The 16,113-nt window shown below is 39.4% G+C and overlaps 1 protein-coding gene across 1 annotated transcript in view; it reads right to left on the bottom strand.

The window, feature by feature from the left end:
• Nucleotides 1-16,113, bottom strand: part of LOC140980460 (uncharacterized) — a 95,742-nt gene that overhangs the window by 57,042 nt on the left and 22,587 nt on the right. Inside the window, exons 11-17 of the mRNA XM_073446276.1 lie at nt 15,714-15,871; nt 10,356-10,511; nt 9,957-10,049; nt 9,353-9,701; nt 9,082-9,195; nt 7,812-7,907; nt 7,611-7,678 (exon numbers count right to left, since the gene is read on the bottom strand). Coding sequence (XP_073302377.1) covers nt 7,611-7,678; nt 7,812-7,907; nt 9,082-9,195; nt 9,353-9,701; nt 9,957-10,049; nt 10,356-10,511; nt 15,714-15,871 — 1,034 coding nt within the window. The remainder of the gene's footprint in view (nt 1-7,610; nt 7,679-7,811; nt 7,908-9,081; nt 9,196-9,352; nt 9,702-9,956; nt 10,050-10,355; nt 10,512-15,713; nt 15,872-16,113) is intronic.

Raw genomic sequence — 16,113 nt, 5'->3', positions numbered from 1 at the left:
AAATTATTGATTCATTCCAGAATGAAATTATAGTATGACCCATGACAATACCACCCACTTGACCACTTAAGCCCCATGGAATTAAGTTCCTAACAGGCCGTAAGCAAATTCGCTTTCTCTATTTCTTCCACACACACATTTTGCAGATAATTGCATTTCATTAGCTCCATTGTCAAATCATATATTCATGTATTAATCAAACATCTTTGTGTTCATATGAAGGCATCCCCTTCATTCCCATCAATAATCAACAAAAATAAACAAGATATGATGACATAGACCCAGAGTAATCCACTATACAAGGGAATTCAACTCCCCCCAGCAAAAGCTAGTCTCAACACTAACACAAATTAACAGAACACGTTCTAATCTCTCTCCCCCTTACATTTCATTTACCACTCCCCAATTTCTAGATTCTTCCTAGACTCAAATCAAGCCCAATATTTTTAAAGCCCAGAATAATATTCAAGTCCATAACAATTAGCCAGAAAAGATTAGCATGTCTCTTAATTCATCAGAAAGTGCAAAGGAATTCATGAAATCATCCACAGCATTGCCACAGATAGATTGTGTAACCGGATAAATATTGTGAACACAAAAGTGATCTTAGAAAACAAAAGAAGGGTCTGCAGGCATCAGCATTGTGGCAAATATTAAATTGCTAAATATGGAGGTAGTGACGAATAAAGATGGAGAATCCCATTGCATTGACGCAGAAAGAACTATATTCAATGATTTACAAACACTTCCATGACTTTGATTCCAACATATGCATGGAAAATACATATAGCATATATTTAAGTACTGTATTAATTAGTTATGGAGCCTAAATATCCCACAATTAAAACCGTTAAACTCTCCTTTGACCAAACGATTCTAGACGTTTTAGAGTTCAAACACTAAATTTTCAGTCCCGGGGAACAATTCACTTTATTGCAGACCGAGTTCAAGGAACTTGTCTGTGTTTCTAACTTCTAAGTAGCAATAAACAATCAGTTTTATGTGATCTAGAATGCACCTACACCATGTTAAATTCCTAAGTTTGATCTGTTAGCAATTAAAGCCATTTTTATGTTTTTAGTTCTTTCGGCAAAATTATATTTTGTTCTATACAACAAATTAACCACCCAACTAAATTCTTTTTTTTTTTTGATAAAACACTAATTTTATTGTAATAATTAGAGATTACAAGATAATGCGGATGAGTATTCCGCGATCAATTACACGGATGCGTGATTTTCGAACTACTACTCCGACATTACAAATTTCCAGTCCCTAACTAAGTCTGATATACTTAAATGATTAAATTCTTTGAAGCTCGACGTCCATGATGCAATCCTGAATTTTATTTTCTCTCATATTTGATCAACTGAGTCGTGCGCATCTTCAAAGATTCTTCTATTCTTTTCCAACCATAAGGACCAGAATACGCCGTGAAGTATCATGTACCAGAATTCCTTATATTTCGGTGGAAAGGGGCAATCTGAATCGGAACAGAATAGTTCTTTAGCCTGGCTTGGAAGGACCCATTGAATGCCCATTTCTCTTTGAACTTTAATCCTATCGCTTCTGGAGTATGAGCAATGCAGAAGAATGTGATCCTGATGCTCTTCATCCTGACGACATAAACAACAACACTGAGGCCTTAGAACGCAGTCCCTCCACCTTTTTTGCACGCTGTCACACGTAGGCAACTTTCCCAATACCACAATCCACGAGAAAATCTTTACCTTATGCGGGACGTGCACTTTCCAGATTTTTTGGAAGTAATTGAATTGTGGAAAATCAGATGAATGGAAAAATGAGTTATAAAAAGATTTAACAGAGAAAAGCCCCGACGCATCCCCCAACCAAACCCTATAATCCTGAGAACCCAACTGCAGTTTAACTCTCTCTAAAACTCCTAACAGAATGGTAAACTCACCTAACTCTTCCTCTGATAAATCCCTCCTAAACCTCACATCCCAAGTGAGAGAAGACGAACCCCCAGGATTAGCGACATGAACAAAATGGCAGATAGGTTTGTTTCTTGAGGTACCAACACGAAACAAGGCAGGAAATCTAGACCTAAACGTCACCCCTCCCTCCCAGACATCCTCCCAGAAACGAAGGATGTTTCCCTGATTTGGCACCACCCTAATAAGTTGATGAAAAGCCTGGTAAGACCGAGAGATAAATTTCCAAGGACTTCTAAAAGTTTTCCTCTCCGCCAACCCCAAATCCCACCCGTTTTCCTGTAACCCATATATGCTTTTGATGACTTTTTTCCACTGCGTCCCCCTCTCCACCGAACACCACCACCACCATTTGCCGAGAAGAGCCTTATTTCTGAGACAAATATTCCCCAATCCCAAACCAACTTTTTCCTTTGGTTTACACACTTGCTTCCAACCGACCACGTGGCAATGTTTCTCCCCTTCTCACCATCCCACAAAAAATCTATCATTATTTTTTCCATTTTTGCATCCTCTTTGCTAGGAACTCTGAAAAGGGACATGAAGTAAGACGGCATTGCACAAAGTACCGCCTTTATCAAAATTAGGCGACCTCCTCTAGATAGAAACGACTTTTTCCAACTAGCTAGTTTCTTAGCCATTTTCGAAATAACCGGTTCCCAAAACTCCGATTTTGTGGGATTACCTCCCAATGGTAACCCTAGATACTTGATTGGCCACGTCTCTTTTTTGCCCCCGAAAGCTATTGCCATTTCATCTACTTCATCTTCCGAGAAATTCAATCCCAGCACAACACTCTTCCCCATATTAATTTTCAGCCCTGAACGTTTAGCAAATTTTTTGAGTATATCCACTATTATCATCACATCATTCTTTGAATCCGCAAAGAACAAAGCATCGTCTGCAAATTGTAAATGCGAGATTTGTAGCTTGTCTTTTCCTATTTCCAGCTCCTTCAACTCATTATCTTACCTTGATTTATCCACGATTCTCCCCAACACATCGACAACTAAGTTGAAAAGAAAAGGTGATAATGGATCGCCTTGTCTTAGCCCTCTGTCCCCTCTTATTTTCCCACATGGTCTTCCATTTATAAAAATCGAGAATGAAACGTTAGAAACGCACTGGTAAGCTTTTTCCAAGTCAATTTTCAGCACCCATCCCTTCTTTTTCTTCCTGCGATATTCTTCCACAATCTCATTCGCAATGAGGCAACAATCCAATATCTGTCTTCCCTTGATAAATGTGCACTGGTTCTCCGCAATTGTGTTACCCAAAGCCTTCTTCAATCTGTTAACCAATACCTTTGCCAATATCTTATACAAGCTCGTAACCAAACTAATTGGTCGAAAATCGTTTCTTTCGCGCATCATTTTTCTTTGGAATGAGACAAATGTAAGTTTCATTAGTAATTCCATTGATAATTCCATCATTAAAGAATTCAGCGAACACTTTTAACAGATCCACTCGCAATGTATCCAAGTTCTTTTGAAAGAATGCCAAAGTGAATCCATCCAGCCCCGGCGCTTTTGTCCCATCACAATCAAACACAGCTTTTTTAATCTCTTCCTCCTCAAAATATTTTTCCAACTCCTCCGCATCGTCTCTCTGTATCGGTGCCCAATCCAGCCCATTAATTCCCCTCCCCGGCTCAGCCGAACTCCCCCCTTCCCCCTCTGCCTTCCTAAACAACTTCTGGTAAAAATTGATAATTTCGTGCTCAATTTGTTTTTCCTCGTTAACCACTCGACCATCGTCCAATTCCAATCTTTCAATCAATGCTCTATTTCTTCTGCTATTCAATAGTGCATGAAAGAACTTTGTATTTTGATCCCCTTGTTGTAACAATTTGAGTTTTGCTTTTTGGCTTTGTATTTGAAAATTTGCAAAGGATATTTTTTCCAGTTCCCACCTTGCTTCCTTCCTCTCTTGGTTCAACTCTTCCGACCATAGTCCAGTAGCCTCAATCCCATCCAAATGCTTAATCTTATTCTTCAGCTCATATAATCTGACACGGACATCACCATACACTTCTTTATTCCATTCCGATACATCTTTTTTGATCATTTTCAGCTTTTGCATAAATTTGTATCCTTCCCACCCCTGAACACCCCCTCTGTTCCACCATGTCCTCACTAGGTCTTTGAATTTGTGATGTGACAACCAAACATTTTCAAATCTGAATGGAGTTGGACCCCATCTCAACCTGGATGTGTCAAACAAGACAGGGCAGTGGTCAGATGTAAGTCTTGGAAGCACCGTTTGTCTATAATTGGGGCATAAGATCCTCCATCCCGCCGAAAATAAGAATCTGTCCAGCCAACTGCAAATTGGCACCGATCTAAAATTGGACCAAGTGAATTTTGCATTCAAAAGTGGTGGGTCAAAGAGCTCCAACTCTTCTATTAAAGCATCGAAACAGGACAAGCTAGTAGTTAAAGACTGGACTATTAAGTTTTTCTCCCAAATTCCGCACAACATTGAAATCAACTCCAAGACACCAAGCCTCCCCACAGATTACTTTCAACCCCGCTAATTCATCCCAAAATAAATCTCTCAATCTCGGTTGGACTGGCCCATAAATGGCTGAAAACCACAAATTTTTCTCGTCATTCCCGACAATCTCAATTGACACCGAGAATTCCCCAATCAGATTATTGTTCACTTGCACCACTCTAGGGTCTCACATGACAAGAATTCCCCCACACCTTCCAACCGATGGCAAACAAACCCAATCAACAAATCTTGATTTCCAAACACTTGCGACAAAATTTTTTTCTACCTTTTCACGTTTTGTTTCCAAGGGAACCACAATGTCTGGCTTTTCATTTTGAAATACTGTCCGGACCAAATGCCTTTTCCTCGCCGCCCCACCACCTCTTATATTCCAAACGCAAATCTTCATGTAAACGGATTGGGACCCCTCGAAGTGGAACATCTGTCATAGCTGATTCCACATTGTAATCTGTACAACTCCCTCTTTAACTGAATATTTTTTCCCTTTACCTTATCTCCATTTCTGTCATATATGCCCACCCCTGTCACTTGCTGTTCATCAAAATCCTTATCCTCCCCCACTTTCCCTGGTGATATATCTCTCTCATTACAAGGTTTTTCATCAGCTATACTTAACCCTCGTCCTAACAAACCACTGGACATACCCAAGACATTAAAAGAACACGGTAAAATCGAATTTAACGAGAAAGAATGATTTAGAAAGGTTTTCTGAATACCGTTAAGTACATGTCCCACAAAAGGTTTTGTATTTTCTCGAAGATATGCGTTTGTGTTAGTCTTTGTATTTGTTCCTGGTGAGAACAACACATCCAAAGCTGGTTCAAAGTCTTCAACCGTATCAGAATTTTCAGAACCAATGTATCCAACACTTTCTGACTCAGCGGAGTCAATCTCCCCTTCTAGCAGGTCATCTTGTGAATCTTCGAACTCGATCTCATCTAAGTCTTCTTTCTCAACCCCTGCTTCATTGATGCGCAATCCTGTGTCATGAATGCAATGAACTCTTTTTTCCGGAGTATCTAGTTCTTCATCTCCCACATAGTTTTCTTTTTTACTTCTTCGGCAGTATGTTTTCCAGAGATGTTCCGTTGTGATGTTGTTTCTATCACTTCCCACCCGATTATCCTGAGCCTCGGTCTGCTTGCTATTCATGGATCCAATAGAGGAACTTCTAAAATTTGATGCATGCTTTGGATCGATATTCCTAAAAATCTTCAGCACCTTCACATCAAGCGAATGTTTCGGTGATTCAGTCTTCCTTTCTGAATTATTTGGTATTCCTTTTGATGACACTGGCCCCTGACTCTCTTCCAATCTTCCAATCCTGCTCATTGATTCGCATCTTTCTCGGAATCCTGCCGAATCTTTACCTTGGACGTGTAGCTCCCCCTGTACTGTTTTTCCTTTGTTGTAGATGTTTTAGACTTCCTCATTCCTTGCTAAAGTGTTATAAATATTATTGTTTCCCCAGCCCGCCAATATCTTCTTACCATTCACAACCACTTGAGCATAGGTCTGCTTTGCATATGTTTCGTAACCCTTATGATCGAATGTTTCTACTCTTATGCTGATCTCTATAGATCTCCCTTCCAGTGAAATGTTCATCTTAGTTTGAATAAAGCCTCCTTCGGTTCCCTTAACCTTGATCTTCGCTGCTCCGAGCATCCTGAAGTGTAGTGTGTCTGGGCTAATGGCCAACAGTCCCCCACAAAGATCGCCAATAGTTTTAAAAGAATTTGTCGTCCAAAGATCCCATGGTAATCCGCAAATCCATATCCAACTGTTGCAGTAACTATCAACCGAGTCCAAAGTGTTGATGTCTTTAGACCATCCTTCAAACTCCAAGGACACACCAAAATCAAAGAATCCTTTCTTTAAATTGATGTAGAAGGAAAAATCATCCGCATTTGAAGGCCACCATAAAGCTTTGTTAGCTTGAAAAGGAAAGAGTTCTATTTTACTGTTCGTGGCTTTCCGGAGAACTCCTTCAATTAGCTCCCATGAAGATGTTACTCTGCCTCTGGTAATGATTATGGATTCACTCCATTTCTTTTTTACCCGCAGCATGTTACTATCATCCGTCGATGACATAAGCCCTTCTTTGCTTCTCCTCTCCACCAAACCCTTGTCCTGTGGAATTTTACTAGATTTGGAATGAATTTTTCCTTGGATGGGAAAATGCTGTGAAAATTCCCTCTGGTAACTCCCCGATATCAGCTTATCCACTGCACTGGATAGCTTAATCCACCCAGTTGCGTTGACACCGCTAGGCACAATAGTAGTCAGCTTTTTTCCTTGCTTATTGAATTTAGACAATTCTAGATATCTTCCTCGTTTGTTTGCAAAACTCTGTATTGTGTACACTGCATTCATGCCTCTGTAGCATCGAAAAGACGAGCCTGATTGTGTTGAGTCAATGTAATCTCTAATCGTGAGGCTAATCCAACGTGCCTCCTCGCAACTGAAATCCAGCATGTAGCATGATGTCCTGGTTTTTTCTGACCACCAAATCGACCTGCCGTCAATACCCAATCTCAAAGTGAACGTTTTAAATTCGATCCTAATCGTCTCGTCCCTAATATGTGACCCAGGTTTAGAAAATCCACCCCGAAAATTCCGGTTACTGTGTGCATTCATAACGGTTCAACAATGACGAACTAATAGCAAGAACCAATTAAGAACTGGCGGCGCATGAGTGTCGAGGAGTGGCAAGAGACCATCCCGTTAAATATGATATGGATTGTCGATATTGATCGGCTATGAAGGATAAGAGTGGCGGAAGTAAAAGGCTGCTAGCGGAAGGTATTACAGTGGACAGAAACCAAGACAATCGGTCTCAAGAGAACCCGGCCGCTGGTACGGATGGACGTGTTCGAAGATGGACGGTGATGGACGGCGACGTTGATGGACGGCGACGAATGGCGGAGGTCACTTCCTACGGGCCGGCGACCGGCTGAAGTCACAAGCGGGAAGGATAGACATTTTCAAAATATTCTCTCTCTACCGACTATATCTAAATTTACCACCCAACTAAATTCTAATGATCATAAAAATCAGCATATTGGTTAACCAAGCAACTTAATAAGAGCAAACATAAAAAGCGACATTGGAATAAAAGAACTGTTATTTCCGGTTAACCTGCTCTGCTCTTCTAATACCATTTGAAATTGCTCCTGAGCTCGCCGAGTCACCTTTTCAATCTTGAGCTGCTCCACATATATTTCTTAAGGTTAGTTTCGACAAGTAAAGCATTTTGTATGAAATAATTGTTCAAAAAGATAGAATTCTCATTAACGATAGAACAACACCAAAATCTTAAAGAATTACAGATAGCATTACTTGCAAAGCAGTTGCAGTTTCAAGTGCAACAGTAGGACTGATGGCGTTACTCCTCTTCACAAAATCTAAAAAGCGATTGTAACTTTCCATGAACACCTATAACATTCAGTCCACAGAAAAAATGGCATATGCATGAGCATCATTGAAGTTTAGCAGCGAAAGAACACAATAAAATGGAAAGGGGTAAAGGCTTCATCATATCTGGATATAATTGTTTCCCACTCTTACAAAAGAAAGAATATAGGATATTTTTTCTATCCTAGAAAGAGGTTTTTGCCAAAAATTTAATCTAATGAAGACTTTGGGACTATGAGTGGAAACGAAATGAGCTAGCTCATGTACATTTTGAGCTGGATGGAATACAATTTGATTCAAATATGATTGAATTTGAACCATACTAGAATATATTCAAATATATTTCAAACTGAAAATAAATCCAAATTATTTTGTCCAATGGTCAGCAAGAATCACTATATTATTAACATTTTATAAATATATAAACTAAATGGGGTCACAAATTCTGCTTAACAGTGCCTGATAAATGAACAAATCGAAATTTAATTCACACTCTTAACTCACACCAAACTCAGGCCCAAAATAGTTTAATTTTTAAGCTTCAAGCAGATTATTGAACTGGCTTAAAAGAATTTGAGCTCGAAGTCAAATGAGAAGACATGAGTGATATTCAACTCAAGTCGATTCATTTATTCTTTAAACTGGATAACGCTGAAGAAAGGATAGGTTATTAATCAATTCTTAAGTTGTTTCACTTGATGTGTACAGTGTCCGATGATGATGAGAACTAATATCTTCAAAAAAAGAGAAGAATCACTAATGCGATTAAAGAAGTAGAACAGAAAGGAAAAAACAGGAACATATGAGCAATGGATATCCATACATCTCAACTATTTCTTGCACCCAAATGACCTAGATTCCAAAGATATGGTAGGTAAATCCTAATCAATAAACTTTTAGCAGCTTTACTATCATATAACAAGAATTATAAGCCCATATTTGATCAACTTCTTTTCTCCCTTCAGGCCATAAAATATTACAAAACACTAGTCTATAACATGAGTCAGCAAGGAATGGAGTAGCTCAATTCTGAATTGCAAAAAAAAAAAAGGCAAGCAAAGAAATCAGCAAGGGCTTATCACAGAAAATTTTATTAGTTTACATTTCTATGGCAATCAAGATAACAAAGAGGGAAGGAGATAGGGAACGATCTGATTAATAAATCTAGAAAAAAGGAGAAGCTCTTGCTAATCACCGTTGCATGACATGGAGAAATTGTTGCTGAAAGGCTCCAATCTACTTTTTCTCCAGCTGGCGTATGCACAAAACTAGCTGCCAAAGCATTCATCTTTGCCTCACTACAGACACTCTGTGAGCACACAGAGTCAGATAAAGAGACCCGAAAGCCCACTTTGGGGCAACAACAAATTTAAGAATATAATGATCCCGATAAAAATATGAGAAATCTGTTTGGTTAATCTGTAAAAAAAAAATGAATGAAAAATACACAGCACACTAATACAAACCTGAGCTAGAGAACCTTCAGGCGCAGACAATCCATAATATCGCAAAGTTACATCGCAATGGGTGCTCCGATGTTTAAATTTAGTAGATACATGAAGATTCTCAAATCTACCACAGATAATCTCGGTATTATTAATATCGACGATCCTTGCAGCCGCCTTACCTATAGATACAACAATCATGTATTGAATCATATTCTGCATATCCCTCCCAACATGAGCCAAATCCTCATCTGGCTGGTAGCTAAGCAATTTATTTACTGCTTCCCATTCTTCTTTGGTCAATCTCTCCTCCACAGAACGTGAAACCTTTGATGTGTCCGTTTCAGAGTCATCTTCAGAAGAGCTTCGCCTGCAGAACGAAGAAACTTAGAGGAAAGAATATATTGATAAAAAAATGTGGAGTACTCAAACATATCAAATTTGATGCTCCAAAGGAAGATAAGGTATAGAAATGTTGTTTTTCTCTAAATGGCTCGTGGTATGCTGGTGCACAATCACTTGTTGAAAAGTCAGAGAGAGCCCTTCAACCAACTCAGAAAGGACAATAGAAGAACAGAGAAAGAATCAAATTCAGAAAAATAATTCAAAGATAAACTAGACGAACCACTTCAGGGAAAACCAGCTTCTCTTTCTTAGCATCCTCTGTTCAGCTGCTTCCTTCGATTTGACAAATTCTACTTTCGCATGGGCAAGAAACCTAAATGTCCAGGCATCACAGTTCATTAATAATTCACGCAAACACGCACAGGAATTTCCATTGATAGGAAATAACAGCAAAAAACTCAATCTATAAATCAACAAAAATCAGCATCTTAACCCACTGAATTTATAAACCTACAACAGTGTTAAAAAGGTTAGTGTGATGCCGTATTCTTTACATCCAATGTTTCCAAAAATATACATAAAAATCAATGAAGGTTGATAGGAAAACCTAGAAAACTCAGCCCCATCATTTTTGCCTTCACACTTAAACAAACAGGCAAGGTCAAATTCTGGAATATACCTCCATAGAAGGATAATTTTGGGATCAAGATCTTTTTCAATTTCCCTTAGTTCTGAATTATCCACGATTAATTGCTGCAATGAATCAGCATATAACTGCACATAACGTCTACGAAGATGACACAGATGCTGGATTTGCTCCCACGAAAATCGATAACTGTCAGGAAAACAAATAAATGTCAAGATAGTTAAGAGATAAAAAATTGAAAACATGCATTGAGTTAAAATTTGGAAAAATTCCAAATCCGTAACATTTAGGTGGTTTATAATAGCACTGAAATTTTCAGACCAAAAACTGAATGCGGAGTTGTGTAGTGTTTATCCTATGAACATTGAGGATAAGAAGACAGTAGGATAGGATTCGGATCTGGCAACAAAAGGGAGAGGATGGAAGACGTGCAGGGTTCTGTGCCTCCGAAGGAACAACAAAAACGAGGAGAAGAAAAGGGCGCGACGTCGGCACCCCCATTGGGGGGTAAGGTGATCAAGATCTTGAGGAAAGCTGTCCCAAAAGAAGTCGCAAAATTCAGAAGCTCACCCATTCAATCCATGACTAACAGAGATGCCGAGGAGTAAGATGATAGGTTGGGTGCTGCAAGCACTAATAAACTACTACCTACTTATGGGAAAATTTATAGTAGAAGACAATTATTGAGGACACGGCTGTCCACGACAATGGTGGGATACCAAATTCCGGCCTCTTGAGTCAGGAGAACATTAGTAAGCTGGGGGAATTTGATTTGGATGACAGAGAAGAAATCGTGTTCCCTGATACACAAGATGACGTGTTGGAGGAAGACTTCGAGTCCTCTGAGTCTGATAGTTAGGCCACTTACCAATCAGAGGTTTCAGCTCATCCCGAAGAATAGGTAGCGGATCTTGAGGGGCTGTTCTCACGATCACAGGGACTTTTGCCTAATACCGGGTCACTTCACCCAGAAAACGCGAAACTTTTAGCGGGACAGGTACTATCCGGCTTGCACTCATCAATTCTTAATCACTCTTTCAAGATTTATTATATTCTACCTGCGTCGTTTTCTGTTCCAGGGCTGTCTAGTGGTCTCTTAGGAGGAGAGACAACGAGGGTAGATGACAAGTCAGGTTCCAAGAGAGTAATTTCCAAAAGATCTGAGGTGGAGATCAATCTTTGTGCCGAAAGTAAGATCCATGGAGTGAATACAGATGATAATTGTTGGGAAGGGGTTAAGAAATCGACTGGTTTCTTAAGTAGAGAACTATACAGATTGAAGTGCGGGATTAACTACGAGAAAGGCTCGACTTCGAAAGGTCCCAATGCGTTGTTATGAAAATTTGCTCTTGGAATATTAGGGGTAGAGCGGCAGCAAGAAGGATGGAACTAGTTCGCACTGTCATACGCAAGGAAAAACCGAATATCGTGGTGCTTCTAGAAACTAAAAAACAATTGGTGGACAATCGTTTCGTTGCAAGCATATGGAAATCCAGATTTGTTGATTGGGTCAGTCTACCGTCATTAGGGAGATCTGGGTTATTCTAATGATATGGGATCCTAGAATGGCGGTGGTCAGTGATAATTTGATAGGAGAATTTTCGGTTTCGATTGGAATTCGATGGAATGATGAGATCAAATGGTGGTTCTCAGACATTTACGGACCAGTTAAGCCAAGAGAGAGATAATTATTATATGATGAATTAGCAAGTTTGAATTCTATATGCGGTGACAAATGGTGCTTGGTAGGAGACTTTAATGTGGTTAGAAACACGGGAGAAAAGATGAATAGCTTTCAAATACCATGAGCATGTCATGTTTTGACAATTTGATAGGGGAATTAGGTCTACATGACCCGCCATTATTGAACGCAAAGTACACATGGTCAAACTTTAGGGCCAATCCGATTTGTTGCCGCTTAGACAGATATTTTATTATCGGGAGTTGGATGGACATCTTCCCCACTTTCAGACAAACGGTGCTACCCAGAATTACATCGGACAACTGTCCAGTGATGCTTGATACCGCTAAGTTGAGTTGGGGTCCTGCTCCGTTCAGATTTGAGAATGCTTGGCTGTCTCACCACAAGTTTAAAGACTTAGTTCTGTCATGGTGGAACAATGGGATTACTCAGGGGTAGGAAGGGTATAAGTTTATGAAGAAACTCAAAGGAATTAAAGTTGAGGTATCCAAATGGAACGGAGAGGTTTTCGGAGATGTGGGCGTTAGATACACGGAGTTGGTAATCAGAATCAAATAATTGGACGAGTTAGAGGCTGGGGAACTTTAGTCTGAACTTCTTCATGAGGAAAGAAGGGCGGCAAGGTGTGAACTGGAAGTTTTGTCGTTTAGAAGATTCCAGATGGAAAGTCAAAAAGCAAATGTGAAATGGCTGATGGAAGGGGATCATAACTCCAAATTTTTCCATCTATTACTGAATAATCGAAGGAACAGATCAATGATACATAAAGTGGAATTAGATGATGTGTCTGTGGTTACGGAGGAGAGACAGATTGAAGAGAACATTATCAGCTTCTACATGAATCTTTATAGGAAATCAGATGGTGAAGAGGGGGGTAGTTAGACAGGTTGGAATGGAGTCCTTTAGATAGGCTTGAAGCTGAGGAATTGGAGATCCCGTTTTCAGAGGAAGAGATTAAAAAGGCAGTATTCGACAGCGATTGATCCAAAGCTCCAGGGCCAGCCGGGTTTACATTGGCTTTCTATCAAATAGAAAAATGTTGGGATACGGTCAAAGCAGATTTAATGAAGGTGTTTGCTGAATTTTTTGATGGAGCCATTGTTAATGGCACCACAAACGAAACTTACATTTGCCTAATCCCAAAGAAACAAGAAGTAATTAAGGTTACAGACTTCAGACCAATTAGTTTGACAATGATCATGTACAAGATTTTGGCCAAAGTCTTGACAAACAGGCTGAAGAAAGTCTTGAGCAATACAATAACGGAGAACCAGTGTGCATTTATTAAAGGAAGACAGATGCTGGGATTGTTGCCTTATCGCGAATGAAATAATAGAGGAGTATAGACGGGGATAAAAAAAAAAGGATGGGTGCTTAAAGTTGATTTGGAAAAGGCGTTGTCGGATTTTGTGTTACAAAAGAAAGGGTTTGGGGCTAGATGGAGGATGTGGATTAAGGGGTGCATTTCCAAAGTCTTCTTTTCGATTTTTATCAACGGACGGCCACGGGGGAAATTTAAAGGGGATGGAGGCCTTAGACAAGGGGACCCATTATCCCCTTTCCTTTTTAATCTGGTGATCGATGGTTTGGGCGGTTGGTAGATAGGACCAAGACAGCGAACGAAGTAAAAGGGCTGGAAGTATGGAGAGATAAAATAGAAACTTCTCACATGTCTTAAATCGGGTTTGAAAATCAATTTGGAAAAAGCGTTGTGTTGGGATTAAATTTCTCGGCAGAGATAGGTGCAAAAAAGAGAATTGGCCGATTAAGTATCTCGGGGATCTTTTGGAAGGCAATCCTAGGACTATCCAAAATGTCCAAGAAACTATCAAGTTGGAAAAGTCGTTGCTCTCAAGGGGGTCGACTTACTTTGATTAAGTAGGTGTTAAGTGCGATGCCAACTTATTTCATGTCTCTTTTTAAAGTGCTAATTCGGGTGGCGAAAAGGATGGAAAAATTGATGAGGGATTTCTTGTGGGACGGAGCGGATGGGGAGACGCATTGCCATGTCGTTGCATGGGATCAAGTTTCTAAACCGAAGGACATGGGAGGTCTCGGATCGGGGAATATCTATCTGATGAACAAGGCACTTCTAGGGACATGGTGGTGGAGATGTTCCGTGGAAAGGGAGTCCTTGTGGAAAAAAGTCATTAAGAGCATCTATGGTCTACAAGATAATGGGTGGGACGTGGGGTTGGTTAGGAACTCGACTTTTGGAAGTCCTTGGTAATTTATCTTTCGTTCTTACCCGGCTTTTCATCATTTGATTAGGGCAGTGCTAAAAGGGGGGATATCATTCGTTTTTGGGAGGATTTTTTTTTTTTTTTCATAGAGCGCTTCCATCTTTGTTTCAGATTCCCACCTCAACTAACAAACCAATCCGTAATTTTATTGATGTCGTCGATCTCCGAGTCAATTCTAACTTTGATTGGGATGTATGCCTAAAAAGAGCTTTAAATGAGGACGAACTAGGTGAGTTCAGCACTCTTTTAGGGGTCTTATATACAGTTAAGTTGGAGTTGGGCACGGAGGATTTTCGAATTTGGTTGGGGGATTCTTCCGGGTTTTTTTCTGTTCGTTCTTTCTACGACTCTTTCTTCCCGATTTCCAACTTTCCTTTATTCTCGTATTACTCTAATATCTGGAAAATACCTATCCCGCATAAGGCTCAAGTTTTCTCGAGGATTGTGGCTTTGGGGAAACTGCCGACTTGTGATTCGTTACAAAAACGGTGGCCTGTCTGTGCCTTATGCCCGCAATGGTGTAGCTTATGCCGGAAGCAAGAGGAGAATCAGGACCATCTATTGTTGCATTGTTCTTTCTCGAGTGGTATATATATGAATAAAAGTATTGCAAGAGTTGGGTTTCGAATGGACTTTTCCAAGAAAGGCACGGGACTTGTTTCTTATGGAGCCAAGCTTCCCACCGGTAGAAGATCTAGAAGCTTTTGGTATTTGGTAATTCAATTCATTTTTTGGTCGATTTGATTGGAGAGGAACAAAAGAATTTTCACAGATTCGTCAGAGTCTACTGACAAAGTCTGGGAGAAGATCAAATTCAGAATTGCAACTTGGACGACAAAGTTGCCAGAATTTAATCACCTGTTTATTTCAGATCTAGTTAGGGATTGGAAATTTAAACGTTCCTGACACTAGTGTAGTAGTTGTTTTTCTCTTTCTTTTGTGTGGTGTTTTGCGGATTACTTATCCGCTTCTCTTGTAAACCCTTCTATTATTATAATAAAGTTTAGTTTTAAATAAAAAAAATCCTATGAACATTGGATTTTCGACATACAAAACTAGACACAATCAATTATAAAAGTTCCTAGTACTTCAATTATTTTGTTGCGACCTTCTGATTAAACTGTTTACCACTGTTATTGTAGCAATTATTTATAACATTTTATCAAAAAATGGAGGTATTTGTATCTTCGCAAGTTTTGTCTAATATGTTCATGCTTATATTCTTAAACACCAAACTATCAAGCTTGGCCCCAATCTCACAGGTCAAAATAGGATCAATTGAAGATCAATTTTTCTCATTGTAGCCATTTAAAAGAATCTCATATATGTCACCAAACAAGCAGAATCTTACAATAGCTAATATTTTCACTACTACATGTTATCATTCTAGAACAAGTATTTCTAATCATGCATCAATCACCCATTTGCATTTATCATTAACATTACCACATCTTTTTTTGTTGCAAGGAAGCTTGAGAAGCATAACGCCACCATAAAGTAGCATCCTCTGAAACAGACACCAGGGGTCTTAAATGATAGACCTCAATATGAGTCCTATATCTGGATATGACCTCCATAAGTCTAATCCAGTCATGATACTGAGCCTGAGATAAGAAGAGGAGGTTAAGTAAATGCCTTGCTCCAAGTTCAAATAAACAGAACTTCTGTTGAGCCATCCAAGATGTTAGAAAGAATTAACTGATGTTTAGGAAACAGAGATGATCATGGCAAAAACTGAAAGTTGGTTCATGAAGCATTGAACTTAGTTCAATATATACTAAACACATCCTCCAAGCACAAAAGAAAAACAAATAATGTGATTGATGTAGCAGGACAGGAGAAACAG

This window comes from Primulina huaijiensis, chromosome 7, assembly GCF_012295235.1.
Source record: "Primulina huaijiensis isolate GDHJ02 chromosome 7, ASM1229523v2, whole genome shotgun sequence".
Classification (NCBI taxonomy): domain Eukaryota; kingdom Viridiplantae; phylum Streptophyta; class Magnoliopsida; order Lamiales; family Gesneriaceae; genus Primulina; species Primulina huaijiensis.
The sequence above is the reverse complement of the archived record's forward strand: the minus strand, read 5'-3'. Positions and strand labels throughout refer to the sequence as shown.